The 24,341-nt window shown below is 41.8% G+C and overlaps 1 protein-coding gene across 11 annotated transcripts in view; it reads right to left on the reverse strand.

The window, feature by feature from the left end:
* nav1 (neuron navigator 1) overlaps positions 1 to 24,341 on the reverse strand; it is a 513,650-nt gene that overhangs the window by 23,751 nt on the left and 465,558 nt on the right. For 10 of the 11 annotated variants that reach the window (XM_033042458.1, XM_033042456.1, XM_033042454.1 and 7 more), the window contains 6 exons: positions 19,706 to 19,874; positions 16,565 to 16,662; positions 12,441 to 12,536; positions 7,828 to 7,996; positions 5,878 to 6,113; positions 2,898 to 3,052 (listed from right to left, as the gene is read on the reverse strand). In XM_033042458.1, the coding sequence (XP_032898349.1) occupies positions 2,898 to 3,052; positions 5,878 to 6,113; positions 7,828 to 7,996; positions 12,441 to 12,536; positions 16,565 to 16,662; positions 19,706 to 19,874 (923 nt within the window). The remainder of the gene's footprint in view (positions 1 to 2,897; positions 3,053 to 5,877; positions 6,114 to 7,827; positions 7,997 to 12,440; positions 12,537 to 16,564; positions 16,663 to 19,705; positions 19,875 to 24,341) is intronic. The other variant, XM_033042459.1, reaches the window with a different exon arrangement.

A 24,341-nucleotide genomic window follows, 5' to 3' on the forward strand; every position in this document is an offset into this window, starting at 1 on the left:
GGAAACCGGAGCACCCGGAGAAAACCCACGCGGTCACAGGGAGAACGTACAAACTCTGTACAGATCGAACCCGGGTCTCTGGTGCAACTCTAGCGCTACGCCACTGTGTCGCCCCTTAACTATCAGTACACAAGGAGAAAATTATTGTATGATTATTAATTGCTGTATATTCAATATTTCTCAACAGGTGTTTTTGAAGCAGAAATAAATGGCAGTCTAATCCATGTGCAAAAGTGAACTGTCTCCAGAATCAATGAAACAGAGACCAAAGAAATTGAATATGCGTTTTTATGTGAATACTAGACCAAGTGCAGACCCGTTGGGTCTGCTCCCCCAACGCAGCCGTTCCCTACCCGTAGCCCCCACGGGAGACGTGGTCCTCCAACTAAAGCCGTTCAGGACTCAGCAGTGCGGCTGTTTTTAAATGGCGTCTTTGAGGCGAGATGCGGGCGCCAGCAGCCGTTATGGTCGCTGACCAGCAGGAGGCGACAAAATGAGTGAGTGGGGGTAGGGGTGAGAAGGATTTTATTTAAAATGTGTACATAAACACGACACAATGTAATCAGGAGTGGATACTTGGAATGAAAAGTGAAATATCTACCGAAATGGAAACAATCTGGGCGTTTGTGGGTCTGGTGTTGGCGTAGCAACGAATCAAAGGCTGGCACCCACAGGCTGGCAACCACAAGTCAGGCAGAAACACAGCCAGCCAGCAGCCACAGAGTTTTAATATTATATAAATGCCAAACAGTGACTTGATTGCAAAGATTCACTGTAAAAGTTATTTCACAGTGAAAAGGAAATTGCTGGAATAACTCAGCGGGTAAGACAGTATCGGTGAAGGGAACTGGATAGTCTTGAGTTGGGACCCTTCTTGAAACTGATGGAGTATGGAGAGGACATGGTGGCAGGCGGCCGAGGATGGGCCCGTGTGAGTGCTGGAAGTCGAACGGGCCTGCGGTGGGTGCCCGAGGTCGGACTAGGACACGCCTGAGTGACAAAGGGGGACCCAGCATGAAGGAGCCGCCGAAAACAAAGAGGGGCCTCACGGATTATATTGAACGATATGTAACTCTGTCGGCGACCTGTATGTGGCGACTCTTTGCAGACATTGTGTGTGGTACACAAAACAAAGAATTTAACTGTGATCTGTCGAATGCGATGATAAAGTGTAATCAATCAATTAATTAATTGATTTACTCACTCCTTCGTAAAGTATCATTCAGTCATTCATCTAGCTGGTAGAAAGAAGGGAAGGGATTCTTTCCCTTCTGCCGCTTCCACCTCCATCTGCTCAGCATCCCCCCTGCTTATTCCAGAACCCCATATTTTGCCCCTAGCCCTCTATCCACATCTACCCATCCCTCTCTCTGAATCTACATTTCACTCATCACTTTCCTTTCTTACTAGATCCAACCTTGCAACCTCTTGTCTTCTCCACCTCCAGCCTTGGAACTATCTCCACCATATTTCCCCCATTTAACACAACTGCTAATGAACCCTCCCACATGGAGCCACCTATGTCTTGCCAACTCTTGTCCCACTCCTTCCCTCCACTTCTTTCTACCAGTCATATCCCCTCTGATCCATCAAACTGAAGGGACTTGACAACTGGAGGTAACAATGTTTTAAAGTTCTCTACAGCTTCTTAACTACTGCAGTGGTACAAGTCATTCTCGTAATATGATCTACTTTAACACATATTAGTTGACGGCGCGACTCACCCGTTGCAGCGGCCCCAACAGCCTGTCTGTCTTTTTTTATTTTTTGTCTAGTTAAATGTAGTGTTGGTGGGTTTTTTTAATACTAGTTTTAAATGTGTATATGTGGGGGGCGGGGGGAAACTGTTTAAAATCTCTTCCCTGTACGGGAGACCCGACCTTTTCCCTGTCGGGTCTCCGTTGTCGTTGGGGCCTAGCACCGTGGAGCGGCCTCCAGCCTAAACGACCCGGGGGTTCGGGAGACTGCGGAGCTGCGGACTACTCACCATCGTGGGGCTGGCCGGCCTCGGAGCGTGGGGAGCGGCGGTGACTCGCTGCTGCGACTCGACTCCTGGGGCTCGGAGGCTCCAGCAACGCAGCCGCAGGTCCGGTGGACTGGGACATTGGGAGCTCGCGGGTCCGGGGGGAGAGAGAGACTGCTTCCCGGAGCTCCCGCAACACGACTTCTCCAGCCCGTGTCGCGGGGTTGGAACGACCTGGAGCGGGGCTGTACATCGCCCGGCACGACTTCATGGCCGTGGGACATTCCAGCGCCCGCCGGGGGCTCCAACACAGTGACTTTTAGACCGGGAGCGGGGCCGTAAATCGCCCGGCACGGCTTAAAATGGCCGTGGAGCTTAGCATCGCCCGATTGGGGCTTGGATATCGGGAGAGACATGGAGAACAGGGGAGAGAAAATACTTTGCCTTCCATCACAGTGGGTCCACTGTGATGGATGTTTGTGTGAATTAAATTGTGTGTATGTCTAGGAAATTGTCTTTGTTTGTATGGCTGTGGAAACAGAATTTCGTTTGAACATCACTGAGGCTCAAATGACAATAAATTGTAATGACAATAAATTGTATTGTATTGTATTGTATCTATATTTATGGCAGCGCACTGATAATATGTTCAGATTTCCTTCACAAAAAACTGTATAACCTTTTACTCTTGTACCTATATCAAAGCAAGTTACTTTAAACAACATTCTAACAACGCTTTCATTGTCAAAGGATGGGTTAGATTAAAACTGAGCCTTTTGTCTTAACGAATGTCTTGAAAAGCTGCCGTATTGTAAGTTCTGTGTGGTTTTCAGACCAAATTGTGACTAATGACACCAATAGTGAATATCATTAGCCTTGCAACATCATGGAATTAAAAAGATTTAAAATGGTTAAAAAGATAAAATATCATTACCATTTATGATACTTGCATGTAAGGGCACCATTGACAAGTTCACTGAGAGAACCAGGCTCATTGAGATCATCAAGAATTATGACCAGCGGCACATTGCCTGTGCTCGTCTCTCTGTCAATTTGATTGGCGAGGTTGGAAAGATACAGCTGTAAATCCTACAATGGTAATGCATAAACATGTGAAAAGTGAGATAACTTTATACTGATATGATCATTAAAGCAACATATATTAAAGTAGATAGAGACAAAATGCTGGAGTAACTCAGCAGGACAGGCAGCATCTGGGCTTATATTCACTGGAATTTAGGATGAGAGGCGATCTTATAGAAACATATTAAATTTTTAAGGGGTTGGACAGGCTAGATGCAGGGAAAATGTTTCAGATGTTGGGGGAGTCCAGAACCAGGGGTCGCAGTGTAAGAATAAGGGGTAGGCCATTTAGGACTGAGATAGGTAAAGCTTTTTCACACAGACAGTTGTGAATCTGTGGAATTCTCTGCCACAGAAGGCAGTGGAGACCAATTCACTGGATTTTTTCAAGAGAGAGTTAGATATAGCTCTTTGTGCTAATGGAATCATGGGATATGGGAAGAAAGCTGGACTGATTTTTGATCAGCCATGATCATATTGAATGGCTTGAAGGGCCGAATGGCCTACTCCCACACCTATTTTCTATGTTTCTATCTCTGGATAGAAGGAATGGGTGACGTTTCAGTTCGAGACCCATCTTCAGATTGAAGTAGGGTCTTGACCCAAAATGTCACCCATTCCTTTTATCCAGAGATGCTGCCTGTGCTGCTTCTTCTTCTTATCGAGTCCACACGCAAGATTAGAAGTTATTCAGCCAGAGGTGAACACACTTCTCGGCATCTGCATACATTGGTGTCTGTCTTGTGCTTCTTGTGCCTCTTGTAGGTGGTGGTGGAAAGATTGGTGGCAACAGGGCCACGACGTGAACGCTCTTTCTTTGACCCCGCATGTGCTGCTGAGTTACTCCAGTATTTAGTCTCTATCTTTGGTGTAAATCAGCATCTGCAGTTCCCTGCTACATATATTAACGTGAACACAACAATATTTTCTTCATTTCTAAAACAATGTAAAGCTCATTAGCGAGAATTTGTTTAAATGCATGACTTGTACACTGTATACACCATAAACAATGAAGGTTCATGGGGTTTGAAACCACGGAATACTAAAGCAAACCAATACTTAAGTTTATATCAAATCCCTTTGTTTATATTTTAATGAACAGAGTAATTCAATGGTTAGGTGTTAAACATTTGTATAATAATATTCAAACAAACCTATTTTGAGGTTAGTGTTTTCAATTTCACTGCATGATAGGTTCTACTTTACATAAAATTACATTGAATTTACTACAAAATAGGCAATTTCGCAAAATATGTCTGCACAACACTTTATGTTCACACGGGCTTTCTCCCAGCCTATTCTGGTCTTTCACCTTAACTGTAGGGAGGTTCACATTCCAACTAGTGACTAGATTTTAAAAACGTTTACCATGGATTAATCCACTAGATTTAATTAATGCCATAACTCTTTGTCTTCCACATGTCTTATCTTGTCTTGGTCTAACCTACCAAGCCCTCTCAAAATCTTAACAATCTCTGTTAGATCAACATTGTAGCGCATCAGTTCCATGGACAAAGTCTAATGTCCCGTTGAGTATAGAAAGGATCTGCAGATAGAACAAAGGGTGCAGGCTATAGATCTCAGCATTGTAGCGCATCAGACAGACACAAAGTGCTGGAGTATCTCAGCAGGTCGGGCAGCATCTCTGGAGAAAAAGGATGGGTGGCGAATCGGGTCAGGACCTTTCTTCAGTCCGAAGAACTATATCTTGCACTCTGTATTTTCCCCTTTGCTCTATCAATTGCACTTGAGTTTGACTTGATTGTATTTATGTATGGCATATCTGATCTGTTTAGACAGATGCAAAGTTCTTCACTGCACCTCGGTACATGTGATAATAACATACCTAAATCTAAACCTAAATCACCTAAAACGATTTTCTTCCTGCTTCCAACATACATGAAGACGCACATTGTGATAATTATCATGCTGAGGGGCAACTTTTCACACCATGGGTGACGTATATGAAACGAGCTACTAGAGGAAGTAGTTGAGGCAGGTACTATCATAATATTTAAAATATATGTGGACAGGCACATGGATAGGAAAAGTTTAGAAGGATATTGGCCTAATGCAGGCAGGATGCGCTAGGGTAGATGGGACATCTTGGTCAGTGTGGGCAAGTTGGTCCGAAAGGCCCGTTTCCACGCTGTATGACTATAACATGAAGGTTTATGACCTGGGTTACAATTAGGTTTGACTACTGCTTCTATTAACCATAGGAGGGAGTTAACTTGCATTGTTAAATATTACAGAACTGCTTTCCAATCCTTTCATTTCACAGTTAACAGTGCTCATATGTCACAAGCATACTAAGAAGAGTCACAGTGACAAAATGAATCACGTGGATGACATACTACGTGATAATTATCCATGTATTGTATTATTTAGCAGGGACTATTTTCTGCTCACATTCTGTCCGCACTATCAGGTTATAAACAATTAAGCTAAAATTATTTATTTGATACAGTGGAAATATCTAAAAAGTTTCAATAAGTTTTTAAGCCCCGGATATTCAGCAGTTCCTTTCAGTAAATTCAATGCACCAGTCATTGACAATGGGCCTTGGAATTAGGAAAATATAGCTAACTTAAGTCATATTATCCTGTTAAATAAAGACAAGATCTAATGCAAAATAAATCCAGAAGCTTAGTGTTTGAGATACAATGGTCCATTGTTTCTGTTATAGATTAAACATAAAGAAAAATAAGCATATTTTGGAAGTCCTGGTTGAAAAGTTCAAGCCCCTTGCAGCTTCTGCAATATGTAAAATAAACACACTGCAAAGGCAATGCAATAACCACATGGTGAAAATAACTTCTAAAAATTACCTTGCAAGAATGTGTGTCCATGCTAAACGTGACAATGATTTCATCCGTGACCTCTCGTCCTGACCGCTGAACCAAGTATTCAGCCAAACGAATGGACAGGTAGGACTTGCCAGTCCCACTGGGGCCAGACAAGATAAGCCTTCGGTGCTTGAGCAGTAGACTGAGGTAATGCTGCATCATTGGCTTGGGAATCAGTGTTTCAAAGACCAAGCTGTCTATACTTTTCTCTTGTAATCCTGAAAGGGAACCACGTTGGTTATTTTAGACTGGTCATTATTAACACGCAATACATATGGAATACGTAAACATAGCAACATAGAAAGTAGGTGTACGAGTAGGACATTCCCCATATCCCTTGATTCTGTTAGTCCAAAGAGCTATATCTAACTCTCTCTTGAATACATCCAATGAATTGGCCTCCACTGCCTACTGTGGCAGAGAATTCCACAGATTCACAGCTCTCTGGTTGAAAAAGCTTTTCCCCATCTCAGTCGTAAATGGCCCTTATTCTTAAACTGTGACTCCTGGTTCTGGACTCCCCCAACATAGGGAACATTTTTCCTGCATCTAGCCTATCCAAATCCATTAAGAATTTTATATGCTTCTATAAAATTCCCTCTCATCCTTCTAAATTCCATTGAATACAAGCCCAGTCAATCCATTCTTTCATCATATGTCAGTCCCGTCATCCCGGAAATTAACTCCAACGTAGTAAGATTGTAAATCAGGCTACATCCATGGTACCAGATTCACCAGACCTGCAAAATTCCACATTGTAAAATACGAATGGGAATCAAAGCTACATTTCTCGTGAAATTACCAGTCCAATTTTCCTCATGAACGTCACAAACATATGATGAGCGTTTGACAACTATGTGCCTGTACTCGCTAGATTTTTGAAGGGTGAGGGGGGGATCTCATAGAAACTTACTGTACAATATACCATTAAAGGTGGCACTGTGGTACAGCGATAGAGCTCCTGCCTCACAGCGCCAGACACCCGAGTTCGATCCCTACTACGTGTGCCGACTGTATGCAGCTTGTATGTTCTCGCTGTGAACGAGTGGGTTTTGTCCGGGTGCTCCGATTTCCTCCTACATTCCAAAGACGAGCAGGTTTGCAGGTTCATTGGCTTATGTAAATTGTCCCAGATGTGTAGGATAGAACTAGTATACGTGTGGCCGATGGTCGGCATAGACTCAATGGGCTGAAGGGCCTGTTTTCACACTGCATCGCTAAACTAAACTAAATGAAAGGCCTGGATAGACTGGAGATGGAGAGGATGTCTCCACTAGTGGGAGAGTCTAGGACCAGAGGGCACAGCCTCATATTAAAAGGAGAATGGAGATGAGGAGGAAATTCTTAAGCCACAGGGTGGTGAATGTGTGTAATTCATTGCCAGAGCCCAAATCTTTGGGTATTTTTAAAGTGACAGGTACTTGATTAGTGAGGGTGTCACAGTTTTGGGGGAAGGCAGGGGAAAGGGGTTGAGGGGGAAAGATAGATCAGTCAAGATTGATTGGCGGGGTAGAGTTGATGGGCAAAATGATCTACTCCTGCTCCTGTTATAACGATATATCATAATCCATTTCAGTCGCTGCAACTCAATGGAATGAATATTGAATTTTCCAATTTCATGTAACGCACATGCTTGATGTTCTTCACCCATCCACACTCACCTGTCAACCCTAGTTTGCTTCTTCCTTGGTCCAACTTTCTCATCCCCTCCCATCTGGTTCCACCTATCCGCATCTTCCCCCACCCACAGATTATTAAATAGTACTTTCTCTATATTTTCCGTAAAACACAGCCTCCAACAGAACACACATTTCATTTCACACCAGAAACTGGAACAGTGTACAACGATCACAACATTGTCATGTACTAACCATTTGTTCATCTTTAAACATCAAAGGCCGGGAGATACCACATCATTTTTTTGTTACTGACCTTTCAAAGTGACGGAGAAGCTGGTGACTTCTTTTCCCATATATCTGTGGGGCAGCAGGTCTGGTGGTTCAGTTCCAAACACTCGCTTCGCATGATCAACACTATAGCTGTAGATGGCATCTGTACTCAAGCCAAGACAAGACACTGGGTCCACTTTTGTAATGTAGTCCTAAGAGAGATTCAGAGAGTCACAGAGTCAAACCGCACGGAAAATAGCCTTTCAGTCAAACTTTAATTTAGTTTAAGGTAGACATAAAATGCTGGAGTAACTCAGCGGGACAGGCAGCATCGCTGGAGAGAAGGAATGGGTGACGTTTCGGGTCGAGACCCTTCTTCAGTTTAGTTTAGTTGAGAGATACAGTGTGGAAACAGGCCCTTCAGTCTGCACCAACCAGTGATCCCCGTGCATTAACACTATCCTGCACACTAGGGACAATTTACAATTATACCAAACCAATTAACCTACGTCTTTGGCGTGTGGGAGGAAACCGATCTCAGAGACAACCCACGCAAGTCACGGGGAGAACGTACAAACTCCATACAGACAAGCAACCATAGTCAGGATTCAACCCGGGTCTCTGGCACTGTAAGGCAGCAACTCCACCACTGCGCCACCATGCTGCCCAACGCCCAACTTGCCCATGCTGACCAAGATAGCACAAGTACACTAGTTCCACGTGCCCCTGTTTGGCCCATATCCCGCTCAACCTGAGGAGGTGAGAGATTTTACTGAACATTTTGTTTAACTTACCTTAAATTCCATGGTTTGTTCTTCTTGTGGTAATTAAATTAATTGAAAAATGTCATCCTGCCCTAGATTAATGAAATACGTGCACTTTTACTTGGTTTCTGTACTTTCTACGTAAGGATTTTTGGTAACTAAGATTAAGCCATTTTAGGAGAAAGTACAGGAAAGATACATTGGAGAAAGTGACCAATCATTATAACTATTAAAGAATGGGGATCACAAGAGACACAAGAATCTGCAGATGTTGGGATCTTGAAAACACTAAATGATGGAGGCACTCAGCAGGTCCTGTGAAGGGAACGGGCAGCACGGTGACGCAGTGGTAGAGTTGCTGTCTTACAGCGCCAGGGACCCAGGTTTGATCCTGACTACGGGTACTGCATGTACAGAGTTTGTACATTCTCCCCGTGACCGCCTGGGTTTCCCCGGGTGCTTCGGTTTCCTCCCACATTCCAAAAACGTACAGGTTTATTGGCTTCGGTAAAAATTGTAAATTGTCCCTAATGTGTAGGATAGTGTTAGTGTATGCTGGTCGGCGCAAATTCAGTGGGCCGAAGGGCGCTGTATCTCTAAACTAAACTAATGTCAGGCGATGTTTCATGTCGGGACCGCCTTCAGGTTCAGGGATTGTAGAATTTTTAGATCACGTCCCAAATTTAGGGATCTTTGGATTTTCGAACAAAGCAGCGTAAAAAATAAGATAGTTATGGTAACTCTACCGCTGCGCCACCGTGCCGCCTTGGGACTTGATGGGATAGTTCTTAGATCTCTTGGATCAGATGTTTTCTCTGATTTTAGGTTCAGTTACATGAACAGAATAAAGAAGATGGGATTGTTCTTCTTGCAATATAGAGAGTTAAAAGGAGATTTGGTGGCAGTAATCAAAATTATGAATAATATTGATAGAGTACATGAAAATAAATTGTATCCACTGTTCAACAAGATTCAACAGCCTTATTAAATGTACTGCAAGGATTATATTGATATGGAATGAACTGTACAGATGGCAGCGGACTGTAGATTTAGCAGTTACATTCAAAGAAAATAAATGACAAGGGAAAATATTTACATGGCTGAAACAGGGTTGGGATCAATTGGACAGTTCATTTGGTATAGTTATGATGGGTTACATGATCTACTTTTGCACTATAACTTTGTATATTTCTGTCACTTGAGTCTTTAGTGTTTGTGGCTCAAGAGGTTTGCAAAATATATGATTAAATGATAGAAAAGAAAATAGCTTTTGAATTAAGACTGAGAATAACCTAGAAATAATATTCGGCATTTACGATGCATTTCATGTTGTTAGTTATATATTGCTGGGTTTTACATTTCTTAAATCTTTCATGAGGCACAATTAGATAACTCTTTCAATATATTTATAGCTTTTTTATATATGCTATTACCTCCACTATGAACTTTTCAATTCCTTTCTGTTTATTAACTGCATCTTCTTCTGATAGTTGTCATGCTGCCTTTGCATGGCACATTGGATGTGCTTTTTCCCTTCATGAGGTAATGTCCAGTTTCTAACTCCTCCCTTTGTGCCTTTGCCTTAATTGTCATTTCCAGTTTACTTCGGCAACATCCCATTTGAATTAATTGGAATTATCTCTTGAAACCAAATTATGAAGAGCTCACTAATAGGTGAAAAATCTATCCCTTCATCACTCATCTCTCCACTGCCATCGGGTAGAAGGTACAGGAGCCTGAAATCTGCAACATCCAGATTCAGGAACAGCTTCTTCCCCACAGCCATCAGACTATTAAATACAACTTCAAACAAACTATGAACTAAAACAACTTATTGCACTTTATCTGTTTACTGATGTGTGTGTATATATATATATATATATATATATTCTACGGCATATGGACACACTAATCAGATCTGTATTTGTATCAGACCTGAGGAGACTAAAGAAGGTCCATCTGTCTCCTCAGATTCTGGTGAACTTCTACCGCTGCACCATCGAGAGCATCCTTACCAACTGTATCACAGTATGGTATGCCAACTGCTCTGTCTCCGACCGGAAAGCACTACAGAGGGTGGTAAAAATTGCCCAACGCATCACCGGTTCCTCACTCCCCTCCATTGAGTCTGTCCAGAGCAAGCGATGTCTGCGAAGGGCGCGCAGCATCGTCAAGGACTCCTCTCACCCCAGCCACAGACGGTTTACCCTCCTCCCATCCGGGAGGCGCTACAGATCTCTCCGTTGCCAGACCAGTAGGTTCAGGAACAGCTTCTTCCCTGCGGCTGTTACACAACTTAACTCTGCACCTTGGTGATTGCCAGTCACCCCCGCCCCCCGGACACTCCTTTCCCCAGAAAAATTGCACTACTGCTACTGTATGTACATATATATATTTTACTGTTCCATTAGTCTATGTTCGCTCTTCAGAGTGAGATGCTAACTGCATTTCGTTGTCTCTGTACTGTACACTGCACAATGACAATAAAGATCAAATCTGAATCTGAATCTATTTATGACTACAATATCCTGTTGTGCTGCAGCAATGCAAGAATTTCATTGTCCTATCTGGGACACAAGACAATAAACTCTCTTGTCTTGTCTTGACCATCCAGAATATCTACTGTTACAGACACTACTTGTCCAAATTCATCTTGGGCCCCATATATGAGGAAGGGTGTGCTGGCATTGGAGAGGGCCCAGTGGAGGTTTGGGTCTTAAATGAACCATGTCTACATTACTGCTACCGCTTAATAATCCCACAAGACAGGTGACACTGTAGCTCATAGACTTTATCACTATGTTGACCAGATGATGATACAGATAATTGAAATACAAGTTTAGTTTAATTTAGTTAAGAGATACAATGCAGAACCAGGCCCTTCAGCCTACCGAGTCCGCGCCGACCAGTGATCTCCGTACACTAACAGCAACCTACGCATACTTGGGATAATTTTACATTTATTCCAAGCCAAGTTGCAAACCTGTACATCTTTAGAGCGTGGGAGGAAACCGGAGCTTCCCGTAGAAAATCCGCACAGATCATGGGGAGATCGTACAGACTCCGTATAGACAAGCTCCCCAAAGTCAGGAACGAACCCGGGTCTCTGGCACAATAAGGCAGCAACTCTACTGCTGCACCAACATGCCGCCAAGATTGTACAAGTGACAAGCCATTACATAATGAAAAAAAATTTGCTTGATTTCAGAGTTTTCCTAGGAAAAAATTTGGAAAAATTATACCACTCGGTTACCACAGACAATGAAGATTCATCCTTGGAAAAGGTTGGTGCAGGCACCAGCTTTGTATTGAAAATACTTTGTCTGGCACTTGTGATTTGATGTGAAAATAGGGTTTGATGTGGAGTAGGGAAGGGTGGGCAAGCATCTCTGAGATCCAGTTTCTCCATTGCATGTGAGCTAGGAAACAAATTAGAGATTGGTATTTCAAGGTAGTTTGGGTGTCGGTGACTTTAGTTCACTAAATATGCTAATCAATCCCAGTGGAAGTTAGAATAAGATGCAGATTTTTACCATATTTTCAGCAATATAATCAGTAATCGCTGAACTCCAGGTAAAAATGTGTGATTTATCTTTGTAGTTAATGTAGAGTAAGAAGGAGCATTCTTGTTCCATCAAGTTCCAATAGATAACTGCACTCCCCGTCCGGACAGGCCAGATTTCTGACCCTCTCAATGATATCAGGGACATTTTGCGAGCTAGCTTGCCCTTTAAGCTGGCCCTTTCAATTATTTAAATGTTATTAGCGGTGAGCTGCATTGGGGACTCGATAACTAAATACATTGTATTGTTCTTGATAAGAAAATCCCATCACCTACTATGAGAACTTTCTGAAAGGAAACCAGTCATATAAAGCAATAAACTAAACATACCTTAAAAGACTGGCAGATAACTCCATCTAAAGTAGTCCAGTCAGTTGCTCCATTTACTTTGGCAAAACCAAGGAAAAATTCTTGCTGCTTTGTAGTCTGTTTGGAGATAAACAAATCTGTTGAGTTTCATGTAAATACAAGGAACAGCAGAAGCTGGTTTACAAAAAAAAAGACGTAAAATGCTGGAGTAACTGAGCGGGAAAGGCAGCATGTCAGGAGAGCATGGACAGGTGAGGTTTTGGATTGGGACACTTCTTCAGACTCCCATTTCAGGTCATGTTTCAATCTGAAGAAGGATATCACTGGCCTGAAGAGTCATCTGAACATGTTCTCTGGAGATGCTGCTTGACCCGCTGAATTATTTCAGTACTTTGTGCCATTTTGTGTTGAGTTTCATATCTGCATCTGCCTGGAACTTTTGAGACATCTATTTACAATAAGTGTATTTGTTTTGCAATTGGACATGAAGTCAAAGTGGTCCTTTTGCAGTTTTTGAACTCATGAATTTCCTGACAGAAATGTAACTGGAAACGAGATCATTTATCACAGTGTTCTCAGAATTGAGGAAAATTAGACATAATTGGGAAGGCAGGGTTGTTCATTTATCTCAGAGATGTGTAGAAATCTCTTGATACAGAGGGCTGAGAATGTATGGAGCGCTGTGGATGCCTATCCATCGGATTAAGGCAGAGATAGATAGATTCTTGATTAGTACGGGTGTCAGGGGTTATGTAGAGAAAGTTGGAGAAAGGGATTAGGAGGGAGAGATACATCAGCCATGATTGAATGGCAGAGTAGACTTGATGGGCCAAATGGCCTAATCCTGCTCCTATCACTTATCACGTTATGACCTTATGTACTTAAAAGTACCGAAGCACAGATTTTTGGACACTGAAGAAAACAAAGGGATTTGGGGACTGATACATAAATGAGTTACCAAATAGTGGGTTAGGCTTGAAGGGGAAAGATAACGTTTTTTTCAGTGCAACTCACGATTATTTTCTCCTGTGCGCAAGTTCTTCCAAATTACAACGAGAAAAGGTGGATCGGGACATGCAAATTATGAGGGAAAGATATTATAATGCTTCCCATGTTATTTACCAGGATTTACCTTCAAAAACCGGCAAATGAACATTGGATTTGAGAATCCTCATTTTGCAGAATGGTAGTAGCTTAAAAATGGTATCTCAAAATATGCAATCATCTAGCTGTGTACAGGGTAGTGTAGAAACAAGCAACTGCAGATGCTGGTTTACACAAAAATACACAAAGTGCTGGAGTAAATCAGTGGGTCAGGCATCATCTCTGAAGAACATAGATAGGTGAGGTTTTGGGTTAGGACTCTTCTTTGGACTCACATTTTGGGTCATGTTTCAGTCTGAAGACCTGAAGCGTCACCTATCCATGTTATCCAGGGATGCTGCCTGATCGGCTGAGTTACTCCAGCACTTTGTGCCCTTTTGGGTAAAGTGCCGCTAACCAGTTTTGATGGAAACTACATACACTATATACACTGGGCAATACACTATAACCCATTTAGCATTATACACAATAGATATATGTTGCACTTGTGAAATATGCACGCAGGTTTATCACGGGTTGACCTTGAAATGGGGTTGGGGTGGAAGAGGAATATCTATATGAGGGGGAGAGTTGGTGAGATTAAAGGTCCAGTTGGGTGGGATGGTCAGGATTACAGGAACATAAATAGACCTGGGCAAATCAATGTGTAGGAAGGAACTGAAGATAGACACGAAATGCCAGAGTAACTCAGCGAGACAGGCAGCAACTCTGGATAGAAGGAATGGTGACGTCTCGGGTCGAAACCTTTTTTCAGACTGAGTCAGGGGAGAGGGAGACAAAGATAAGTAAGTGTAAGGTGTGAAAACGAGACATCAAAGGGGATGCAGATCAAAAAATGTAGAATAGATCATTGTTGCCTAGAAGAAGCTGACAACGAAGCATACAGAGATAACATTCAATCAGTGGGACAGTCGGACTGGTCGGAGAACTAGGGGAGGGATGGAGAGAGAGGGAAAGCAAGGGTAACGAAGTTAGAGAAGTCAATATTTTATTCTACATTTTCCTTGAGCTGCATCCCGTCTGATGTCTCATTTTCACACCTTACACTTCCTTATCTCCTCTGACTCAATCTGAAGTAGGGTCTCGTCCTGAAAAGTCACGCATTCCTTCCATCCAGAGACACTGCCTATCCTGCTGAGTTACTCCAGAATGTTGTGTCTATCTTGGGCATAGTAATGGATGAGGGTCAAATAGGGATATGTATTGACTCCAGCAGCGAGGCCCAATTGGGATGGGCAGTGGGTGCAGTGGGACAGTTGGCAGATGAGCATAACTAATAAGCTTATGAAGAAAACAATATGTTAGATTCAATGAGGGAACAGAGTAGTTAAGGCAGGGCCCCTTTAAGCAAGTATCAACCATCCTATGAAGGCATACTCCTGTGTGAGTTGCCCACATGGTTTTTCGGGCAATGAACGTATAAATTAAAGTTGGACGTCCCATCAAACACCGTGCATTACATATGTTTGACATCTTTGTGCTGATTGACAATCACTATGAATATGCAAGATTTGCATGAGAAGCATTAAGTAATCTTTCACTTTCATTTGAAGCTTTCAAATGTGATGGGGGACGGGATGTAGGTGAGCGGAAGGAGTTTTAAAAGGCATCTGAGAGGAGAGAGTGATTGATATGTAGAACATGATGCCAGAGAAGGTGGTGGAATCAGATACAGTCTCTGTGCATAAGAAGCATTTAGAGAGGCTCTTAAATATGCAAGGCATTGAAGGATATGTACCTAATGCAGGCAAATGGGCTTTATGTGGCTGGGCAAAAATGATCAACATTGACAGGGTAGGTCAAAAGCCTATTTCTGTACTATGCAACTTTATTGCAGCAAAACTACAATAAGTCATTGTGTGATTAGCTGGGGAGAAATAAATATACTTTTTGCCTCAATTAAATTTTCTATTTTGAACTGTGTACAGAACGATGGAAGGGCTCATAGATTTTTTTTCATTCTGAATGAGAAAGTAGGAACTGTGAAGGTCCAATGGGTTTGGGTGTCCTGGCATGAGAAACATTGAAAAGCAACACACATGCACAAAAAAGGAAACAGGGCTCTGTGGAGTAAAGGGAAGGAAGTTTGGCTTCAGTCACGTAGTGCCTCGGTTGTTCTGCTTTTGGCACTGCTCCTTATAGGGGGATATTTAAAATAAAATTCAACATGATCATGGGGCGTTAAAAGGATTTAAACCCAAGGACAGCTTTTATAAACTTGGCACACTTCCTCTTTCCCTTCATGAGCTCTTCTTAATCTGCTCCTCATCTCCCTTAGTCCTGCCACAAAACAAAGTTCCTCCATTTGATCAATCAGCTACCTAATGGCATGCCCAGGCATGTTACTGTTCCCTTGCTTAGGAACTGCAGGTTGGACTAAAAGGACTTAAACAGTGATACAATCTTTTGCTTTTAATCCACACGCTTACCCCTTTATATGCTTTTTTTGGGATAGAGTCATAGTGATACAGTGTGGAAACAGGCCTTTCACCCAAACTTGTCCACACCGGCCAACATGTCCCACCTACACTAGTCCCACCTGCCTACGTTTGGTCCATATCCCTCCAAACCTGTCCTACCATGCACCTGTCTAACTGTTTCTTAAACGTTGGGATAGTCCCAGTCTCAACTACCTCCTCTGGCAGCTTATTCCATACACCCACCACACTTTGTGTGAAAAAGTTACCCCTCGGATTCCTATTTAATCTTTTCCCCTTCACCTTAAACCTATGTCCTCTGGTCCTCGATTCACCTACTCTGGACAAGAGACTCTGTACATCTACCTAATCTATTAATCTCATAATTTTATACACCTCTATAAATCACCCCTCATCCTCCTGTGCTACAAGGAATAGAGTCCCAGCCGACTCAACCTCTCCCTTTCGCTCAGACCCTCTAGTCCTGGCAACATCCTCGTAAATCTTCTCTGTACCTTTACCAGCTTGTATAATGCAGAATAATGAAGACTTTAATCAGAATTTCACTTTCTCACAAGTTAAACATTGGATTCCCAGTTATCCATGTATTAATATCCATCTTACCTCATTGCAAATCTGCTCTTCAGTCAGTAGGACCACAATTCGAACATTTCTTTCTTCCTTTGAGGAGGAACAGGTCACCCCATCCATTGGGGATGTATCTAAATCAGAGAAGGAAGAAAATAATGCAACAAGACCAAACAAGACCAATGTTTCATAACACACCAATTCTGTATCGTATTACTAGTAGGGATATGAAAACGTGTGTTTTTTTCACAGAAGTAGGAAATCAAAATCAAGTAAAAGTAATTTCTTAGACTGGACTGAGAACATCCTTAAGTGAGTGTGTGAAAATGAGTAATAAACTTCATTACTAATCGACTATCTTCACCATGTACACATAAAAGCTATTATGTACACATGAGCAGTGGTACAGTTTCGAAGGAACGATAGGAAAATGGCAATCTTTTCTCGCCTGTTTCAAATACAGCCAAATGATCATGCTTGTTTGTTATTCTATCATGAATCACATGAAACTGATTGATTGAATGAATTGATTGGAATATACAGCATGGAAATAGGCCCTTTCGGCCCACCGAGTCCACGCCAATCACCTGTTCACACTAGTTCTGTGTTATCCCAATTTCACGTTCACTCCCTATACACTAGGGACAATTTATAGAATGCCAATTAACCTACAAATCCACATGTCTTTGGGATATGGGAGGAAACCGGATAATCCGGATGAAACTCATCCGGTCACAGGGAGAACGTGCAAACTCCACGCAGACAGCACTTGAGGTCAGGATTGAACATGGATCTCTGGCGCTGTGAGGCAGTGGCTCTACCATTTGCACCACTGTATAGCCCTCAATGAAAATGAAAACAAAAAAACATATCTTTACTATTTTGGGTGTGAGCAGATAAATTATACTTTTTTATACAAGGAAATAATTTCACTCCCTCATTAAATAAGTTTAGTTTTATTTCTTCCACACACAAACGACATATTGCCCTAAGTAGATTCATTACTCAGCATCAGGAAAGGTTGGGCCATTTTCTTTTGCTCTGCAATTCCTTCCACTTAGTCATATAGCATGGAAACAGGACCTTTGACCCAACCTGCCCAGGCTGACCAAGATGCCCAATCTACACTAGTCCCACCTGTCCATGTTTGGCCCATATACCTCTAAATACTTCCTATCCAAATGTCTTATAAATGTTGTTATAGCACCTGCCTCAACTACCTCCTCTGGCAGCAAAAGTCACCCTCTTCTTCCTATTAAATATTTCCCCTCTCACCTTATAGGGATGTCCTCTTGTTCTGGATTCCCCTATTCTGGCTAAAAGGCCCTGTGCATTCACCCTATCTATTCCTCTGATGATCTTACACATCTCTATGAGATCACCCCTCATCCACCCCTGTTGAACAAGGAATAAAGCCTGGTCTGCTTAACCTCTCTCTACAGCTCACTTTACATATTAAATGTTCTCATTATGTATGCCAAAAAAAACAAGAATATAACTTACCAGAAACACAGCAGTGACTATTATATAAAATCTACTAATTTAAAGAATCCTTGGTAAAAGATATTTGTCAAGCCTCTAAAAACATGAGATTTTGTTGATGGCTCCAATAGTAGTGACAAAGGTCCAATTTACAATTTGCTTAAGTGCAATTTTCCACCAGCACTGTACAGTTCTATCAATGCAATATCTATTTACATCAAAACAGCTGTTATAATTTACTGATATAATGGAAGATAAATTGTCTAACACACGATCTGCAACAATACAGCCTGATGAAGGGTTCCGACCCGAAACGTCACCTATTCTTTTTCTCCAGAGATGCTGCCTGCCCGCTGAGTTACTCCAGGATTTTGTGCATGTACACGATTAGCTTGAATGGATTCAGGATGATACAACACAGAAATATGTCTGTTAAGTCTGTGTTGGTGTTTCAGTCCCAAAGAATATTTTTACTCAATTCTATCCTGTTACAAGAAATTTCTTGTACATTTTTTAAATAGCCTTGTTCTCCAGAGATGCTGCCAGTCCCGCCAATTTTAACATATTGATGTCCATTACAACTGATATTTAATAAATAAATTAAAAACTCCGCAATTTTGCGGCATCTGCAATTAGTTTACTTTAGAGATACAGCATGGAAACAGGGTTCACTGAGCCCACATCAACCATCGATCACCCACTCATGCAAATTCTATGTTCTCCCACTCTCTCATCCATTTCCTACACACTAGGGGCAATTTACAGAAGCCAATTAACCTACAAACCTGCTTGTCTTTGGGATGTGGGAGGAAACCGGAACACCTGAAGAAAACCCATGCAGTTACAGGGAGACGGTGCAAACTCCACACAGGCAGCACTCGAGGTCAGGATCGAACACGGGTCTCTGGCGCTGTGAGGCAGTGGCTCTACCTGCTGCACCACTGTGTCACCTAGTAACAAGGTTATAAAATTAAAGTGGCGTTAACTACATTCTATATATTCTCATTTGCAAACACCTAAATGAGGAACAAAGACACAAAGTACTGGAGTAACGCAGCGGGTTAGGGAGCATCTCTGGAGAATATGCATATAACATAAGGAAAGAAGTGAAACATAAAGACACAGGGAGGGATATAGGTGGAAGGGGGCAGGGACGGGGGGCGGTGTGTGGGGAGCAGTTTCTGATTGAGGGTTAATTATGAGAATGTCAAATAAAAGGCTGAGCGAGAGGAAAGGCTGACCAGAATTTGGAAGAACAAGAAAAACTTCAACAACTGCTGATTGTAGGGAGGAGGGGCAGGGACAAAACTTTTGAAGCAGAGATGTTGATCTCAAAATTAAACTTACTCTGGCCAATTTAATAATAATCAATAGTTCATGTTCTAGGAGAGGAATTAGGCCATTTGGCCCATCAACTCCACCATTCAATCATGGCTGATCTATCTTTCTCGCTCAACCCCATTCTCCTGCCTTCTTCCCATAACCCCTGACACCCGTACTAATCAAGAATCTGTCGATCTCCACCCTAAAAACATTAATTGACGGCCACCACAGCCGTCTGTGGCAATGTATTCCACTACCAATAAATCTAGTCAACTAACTTTCCACCATAGCATAAATGCGCAGAGACATTTGCAATTTGTGAAATGGAGTGTTGGGAGACACAGATGAAGTAGAAGCTGTATTTAACATTACCTTGGTCAACAGAGTCTGTAAGACTGAGACTGAACGAATGAGCTAATGTGAGCCCTAGTGATGGCCGAGGAGAGGAAGTGGCAGAAGTAATTGGCACAGTTTGTGAAGTTCCTGTACCTGTATCAGATTTAAGACGGTCGTTTTCCATTTTCAGTGCTTCAATTTCCACCTACAAAGACAAGGTTTAGGTTTATTATTGTCACATGTATCGAGGTATAGTTAAAAGCTTTGTTTTGCATGCTAGCCCATCAGGTGGGATAACAATCAAGTCAAACTTAAATGCAAATAGGTAGAACAAAGGGGAAGGTGCAGAGTGCAGAATATATGCAAAGAGTGAACATGATTCAGTAAAAAACACGTGGTTTTCCTTTGAAAATAAAGTTAAATAAGTTAACAATAAAGACAGAAGGCTGTGGAAGCCAAGTCAAAGGATATTTTTAAGGCGGCTATTGACAGATTCCTGATTAGTACAGGTGTCATGGGTTATGGGGAGAAGGCAGGAGAATGTGGTTGAGAGGGAAAGGTAGATCAGCCATGATTGAATGATTGAGCAGACTTGATGAGCCGATTGACCTAATTCTGCTCCTAGAACGTATGCACTTATAAAAGTTACTAATTCAAAACAACAGGAAACCCACCGATGTCTAATATTTCTAATAATATTTTGATTCAATTTTAATATAAACACTTAACTTGAAATTATTCTTTGTTCAAGGCTAATCGGCATAGTGGCTAAATATAGCCTTTCATTTTGCAGAAAATTAATTTGATGGGTGTTTTGAGTGGTTATTTTTGTATTTTATCATCTCATCAAATCTAAAAAGTAAATCCCTTCACGAAGGATTTTATGACGTAATGCACAACTAGAAGATCATATTACATTTTGTGAAATACGGGTGGAATATTGATTCTACATTGATGGGTACAATGCAGGATCTCTTTAGGATCTGTCTGCTTTTCATTCCACTGAAATTACTGGTATGAAAATGTTACCACAAGCAAACTCTACAACATTACCACCCAAGCATTTGAGATGCAAATCTGCCTCATTTAGTCAATCTGTTCAGCCTGTGTAATTTTAGTTTCATAATTCTGAACAGAACAATCATTTTGAAATTGGTAATATGCCACTTGAACAGCTAATAATTCCTCTAAAATTGTACTGAAAGGAAATAATGGTAGGTACAAAGAATTACAATCCATGTCTACAGCACTACAACTTTTAAAATAATGAGCTGAAAAATTGGCCCTTGGTTTCATATTATTGATCAAGGTAAAATAGATTTCATGAATTCATCAGAACATGAACTTGCCACAGTAAATTAGCACGAGTATAAATATATTTCAGCTGCATTCATATTTGTCGTTAAAATCAGGAGCTATGACTCTTTGCATTTGTTACTATGTCAAAGGGTTTGTGGTGTAATAACTGAATAGGAGGCTTTTAGAGAGGCACGTGGATATGCAGGACATTAGAGATATGGATCACATGCAGGCAGAGGAGATTAGCTTAATTTGGCATTATGTTTGTCACAGACAGAATAGTGAAAGGCTTGGACAGAGTGGATGTGGACAAGATGTTTCCACTAGTGGGAGAGTCCAGGACTAGAGGTCATAGCCTCAGAATTAAATGACGTTCTTTAAGGGAAGGAGATGAGGAGAAATGTCTTTAGCCAGAGGGTGGTGAATCCGTGGAATTCTTTGCCACAAAGGCTGTGGAGGCGAAGTGGATATTTTTAAGGCAGAGATGGATAGATTCTTGATTTGTACAGGTGTCAGAGGTTATAGGGAGAAGGCAGGTGAATGGGGTTAGGAGGGAGAGATAGATCAGCCATGATTGAATGGCGGAGTAGACTTGATGGGCCAAATGGCCTAATTCTACTCTTATTCCTTATGACCTTATGACAGACACTGTGAGCCGAAGGGCCTGTTCCGATGCTGAAATGTTCTATGTCGTTGTTCTATACAACGTTGTGAGATTAATTCTCTACTTCACAAGCCTTGATTCCATCTGGCCTGTCAGGTGCAGTCAGAGAAGTGTCTCTTCATGGGAGGGACAGACTTGGCAATCCTTACATTGCCACCAGCGATTGCTTGAAGGGATTGTGTGATTGTTCCCTCAGCTGAGAGGTTTATGTGCTGAATCAAGTCCTTAAATAGACGTTTAAATGTGGCAATGATTGAAGTCGCTATTCATTTTTGCAAACCATGGATTCACACAAAGGGTGGTGGGTGTATGGAACAAGCTGCCAGAGGAGGTATTTGAGGACTATCCCAACATTTAAGAAACAGTTAGACAGGTACATGGATAGGACAGGCTTAGAGGGATATGGATTAAATGCTTGCAGGTAGGACTAGTGTAGCTGGACATGTTGGCCGGTATGTGCAAGTTGGGCCGAAGAGCCTGTTTCCACACTGTATCACTCTATGACTATGGATCAGCAATGAGCTCAGCAAAAATAGAAAAGATATTCAAGGTATGATATGGCTAAACTTGTTCTAATGCTCCATCAATCTGTCCAAATATTGTCGGTGTGTGACTATTAGGTGGTTGTTGGTGTTATATAGCGGAGAAACAGGCTGTTCAGCCCTCTATGTCCATGCCATCTGTACCTATCTACACTATTACATTATTTCCACGTTATGCCCATAGCCTCCTTTGCCTTTGATTCAAGAACTCGTCTAAATGCTTCTTAAATGGCATGAGAATATCTGTTTCCATCATCACTTCAAGAGATGCGTTTCAATTTTCAATCAGCCTCTGTGTGAATAAATATCCCCTTCGGTTCCCTTCTGAGAGACCATGCTTGGAGTACCACATGGCGTACTGGCTGGCCAGTTATTGGAAGGATGTCATTAAGTTGGAAAAGATTATCAAAGAGATTGATCAGGATGTTACCCAGACTTGCGAGGTTGAGCCACTGGGTGAGGTTGGATAGGCAGGGACTTCTTTCTTTGGAGGCTGAGGAGTGACTTTATTGTATACAAGATCATTATCGGCATGGACAGAGTGAGTGCTCACAGTCTTTTTCCACAAGGTAGAGGGTATAGGCCTAAATTGAGAGGGGAGAGATTTAAAGAAGGGATACAGATGCAACTTTTTCATTCAGCAGCTGGTTCGTATCTAGAATGAGCCACCAGAGGAAGCTACAGAAGTGGACCCAATTGTGAGTTTTTAAATAAATTTGGACAGAAGTGTGGAAATGATGGGTTTGGAGGGCTACAGGTCACATGCAGGACTAGCCCAGTATGCAAACATGGACAGCATGGACAAGAATGGCGAAGGGCCTGTCACCGGAATCAATACCCTCATTGTGTATTTTTACTATCTGCCCTATCCACTCCTTCATAATGTTATATACCTCTATCTTTATATCAGAATCAGAATCAGATCAGAATCACACTTTATTCGGCAAGTATGTTTTGCAACATACGAGGAATTTACCTGCGGGACTTTGGTGGCACAGGGGGAAAATGAGCAGTTTGTAAATTAATTAATTTATCCAGATGTAGACTGGCTTCAGGAGTGAATTCATTAAAGTTTCATAATTTCTCATTCAAGCGTCATATAACTGGCAATCATATCTGGTACATGTATTGACATGTTTACACCACTTTTAACATCATCTTTGATTGTAAGTGTTGCACCATCTGCCACAAGTACAAATGATAATGATTTTATAAGACATGAAACATTTTAACTGCTTGCTCGGAAGTACTCACATCAGTGAGAAACAGAATCAAGTGAGATTGCAGCTCATATCATAATCTTAAGGATAAATTAATCTGGCTATTACGAAGCTATTTCTATCAAATGTATTAAAAAAATCACCAACAGCTCACAGCATAGAGGATTCTTTCATGTGCATGAGTGAAATCTATCATGTACTTAAAAATAAATAGGATAGTGGATGTTATAAATGTTTGAAAAACTGAAATTAGACTAATAACATGAATAAATCAATGTGGGCGTGAACAACTCAAGATGGATCAGATATTCACAGATGCTTAGTGCATAATATATCAACATGTCTCTCAAATCCTGTCAAAAACTGATGTGTTTAATTTTTTATCACCGAGAGGATCTGCCATGGTCACACTGGTACAACATTCAGCAAGAAACTGTGAGTCAAATGTTAGAAGCACTGCCTTAAAAATGAGCAGATCATCAACAACAACAAAAGCACACACAAGGTTTTTTTGTTGTGTCTCACAATAATTTTGAAGAATATTTTGAAATTTTTTGAAGGCAGTAAAGTGGTGCATCTGGTAGAGCTGCTGGCACCACACAAGGTGGGAGAGACCCGGGTTCAATCCTGACCTCGGGTGCTGTCTGTGTGGAGTTTGCACATTCTCCTTATGACTGTGTGGGCCTTATTATTTCCGCGCTGTATCACGGAAGTCTAAAGTAAAGTAAAGTCTAAAGAGAGGATCTATGAACCTGGAAAGGTCTCCCCAGAAACATTCTCCCTATGACCACGAGGGTATCCTTCGGGTGGCTCTGCTTTCCTCCCACATCCCAAAGACCTACGTGTATGTACGTTAATTGACCTCTGTAAATTGCGCCTAGTATGTCGGGAGTGGATGTGAAAATTGGATAACATAGAACCAGTGTGAAGGGGTGATTGATGGTTGG

This window comes from Amblyraja radiata, chromosome 24 (genome assembly GCF_010909765.2).
Source record: "Amblyraja radiata isolate CabotCenter1 chromosome 24, sAmbRad1.1.pri, whole genome shotgun sequence".
NCBI lineage: Eukaryota > Metazoa > Chordata > Chondrichthyes > Rajiformes > Rajidae > Amblyraja > Amblyraja radiata.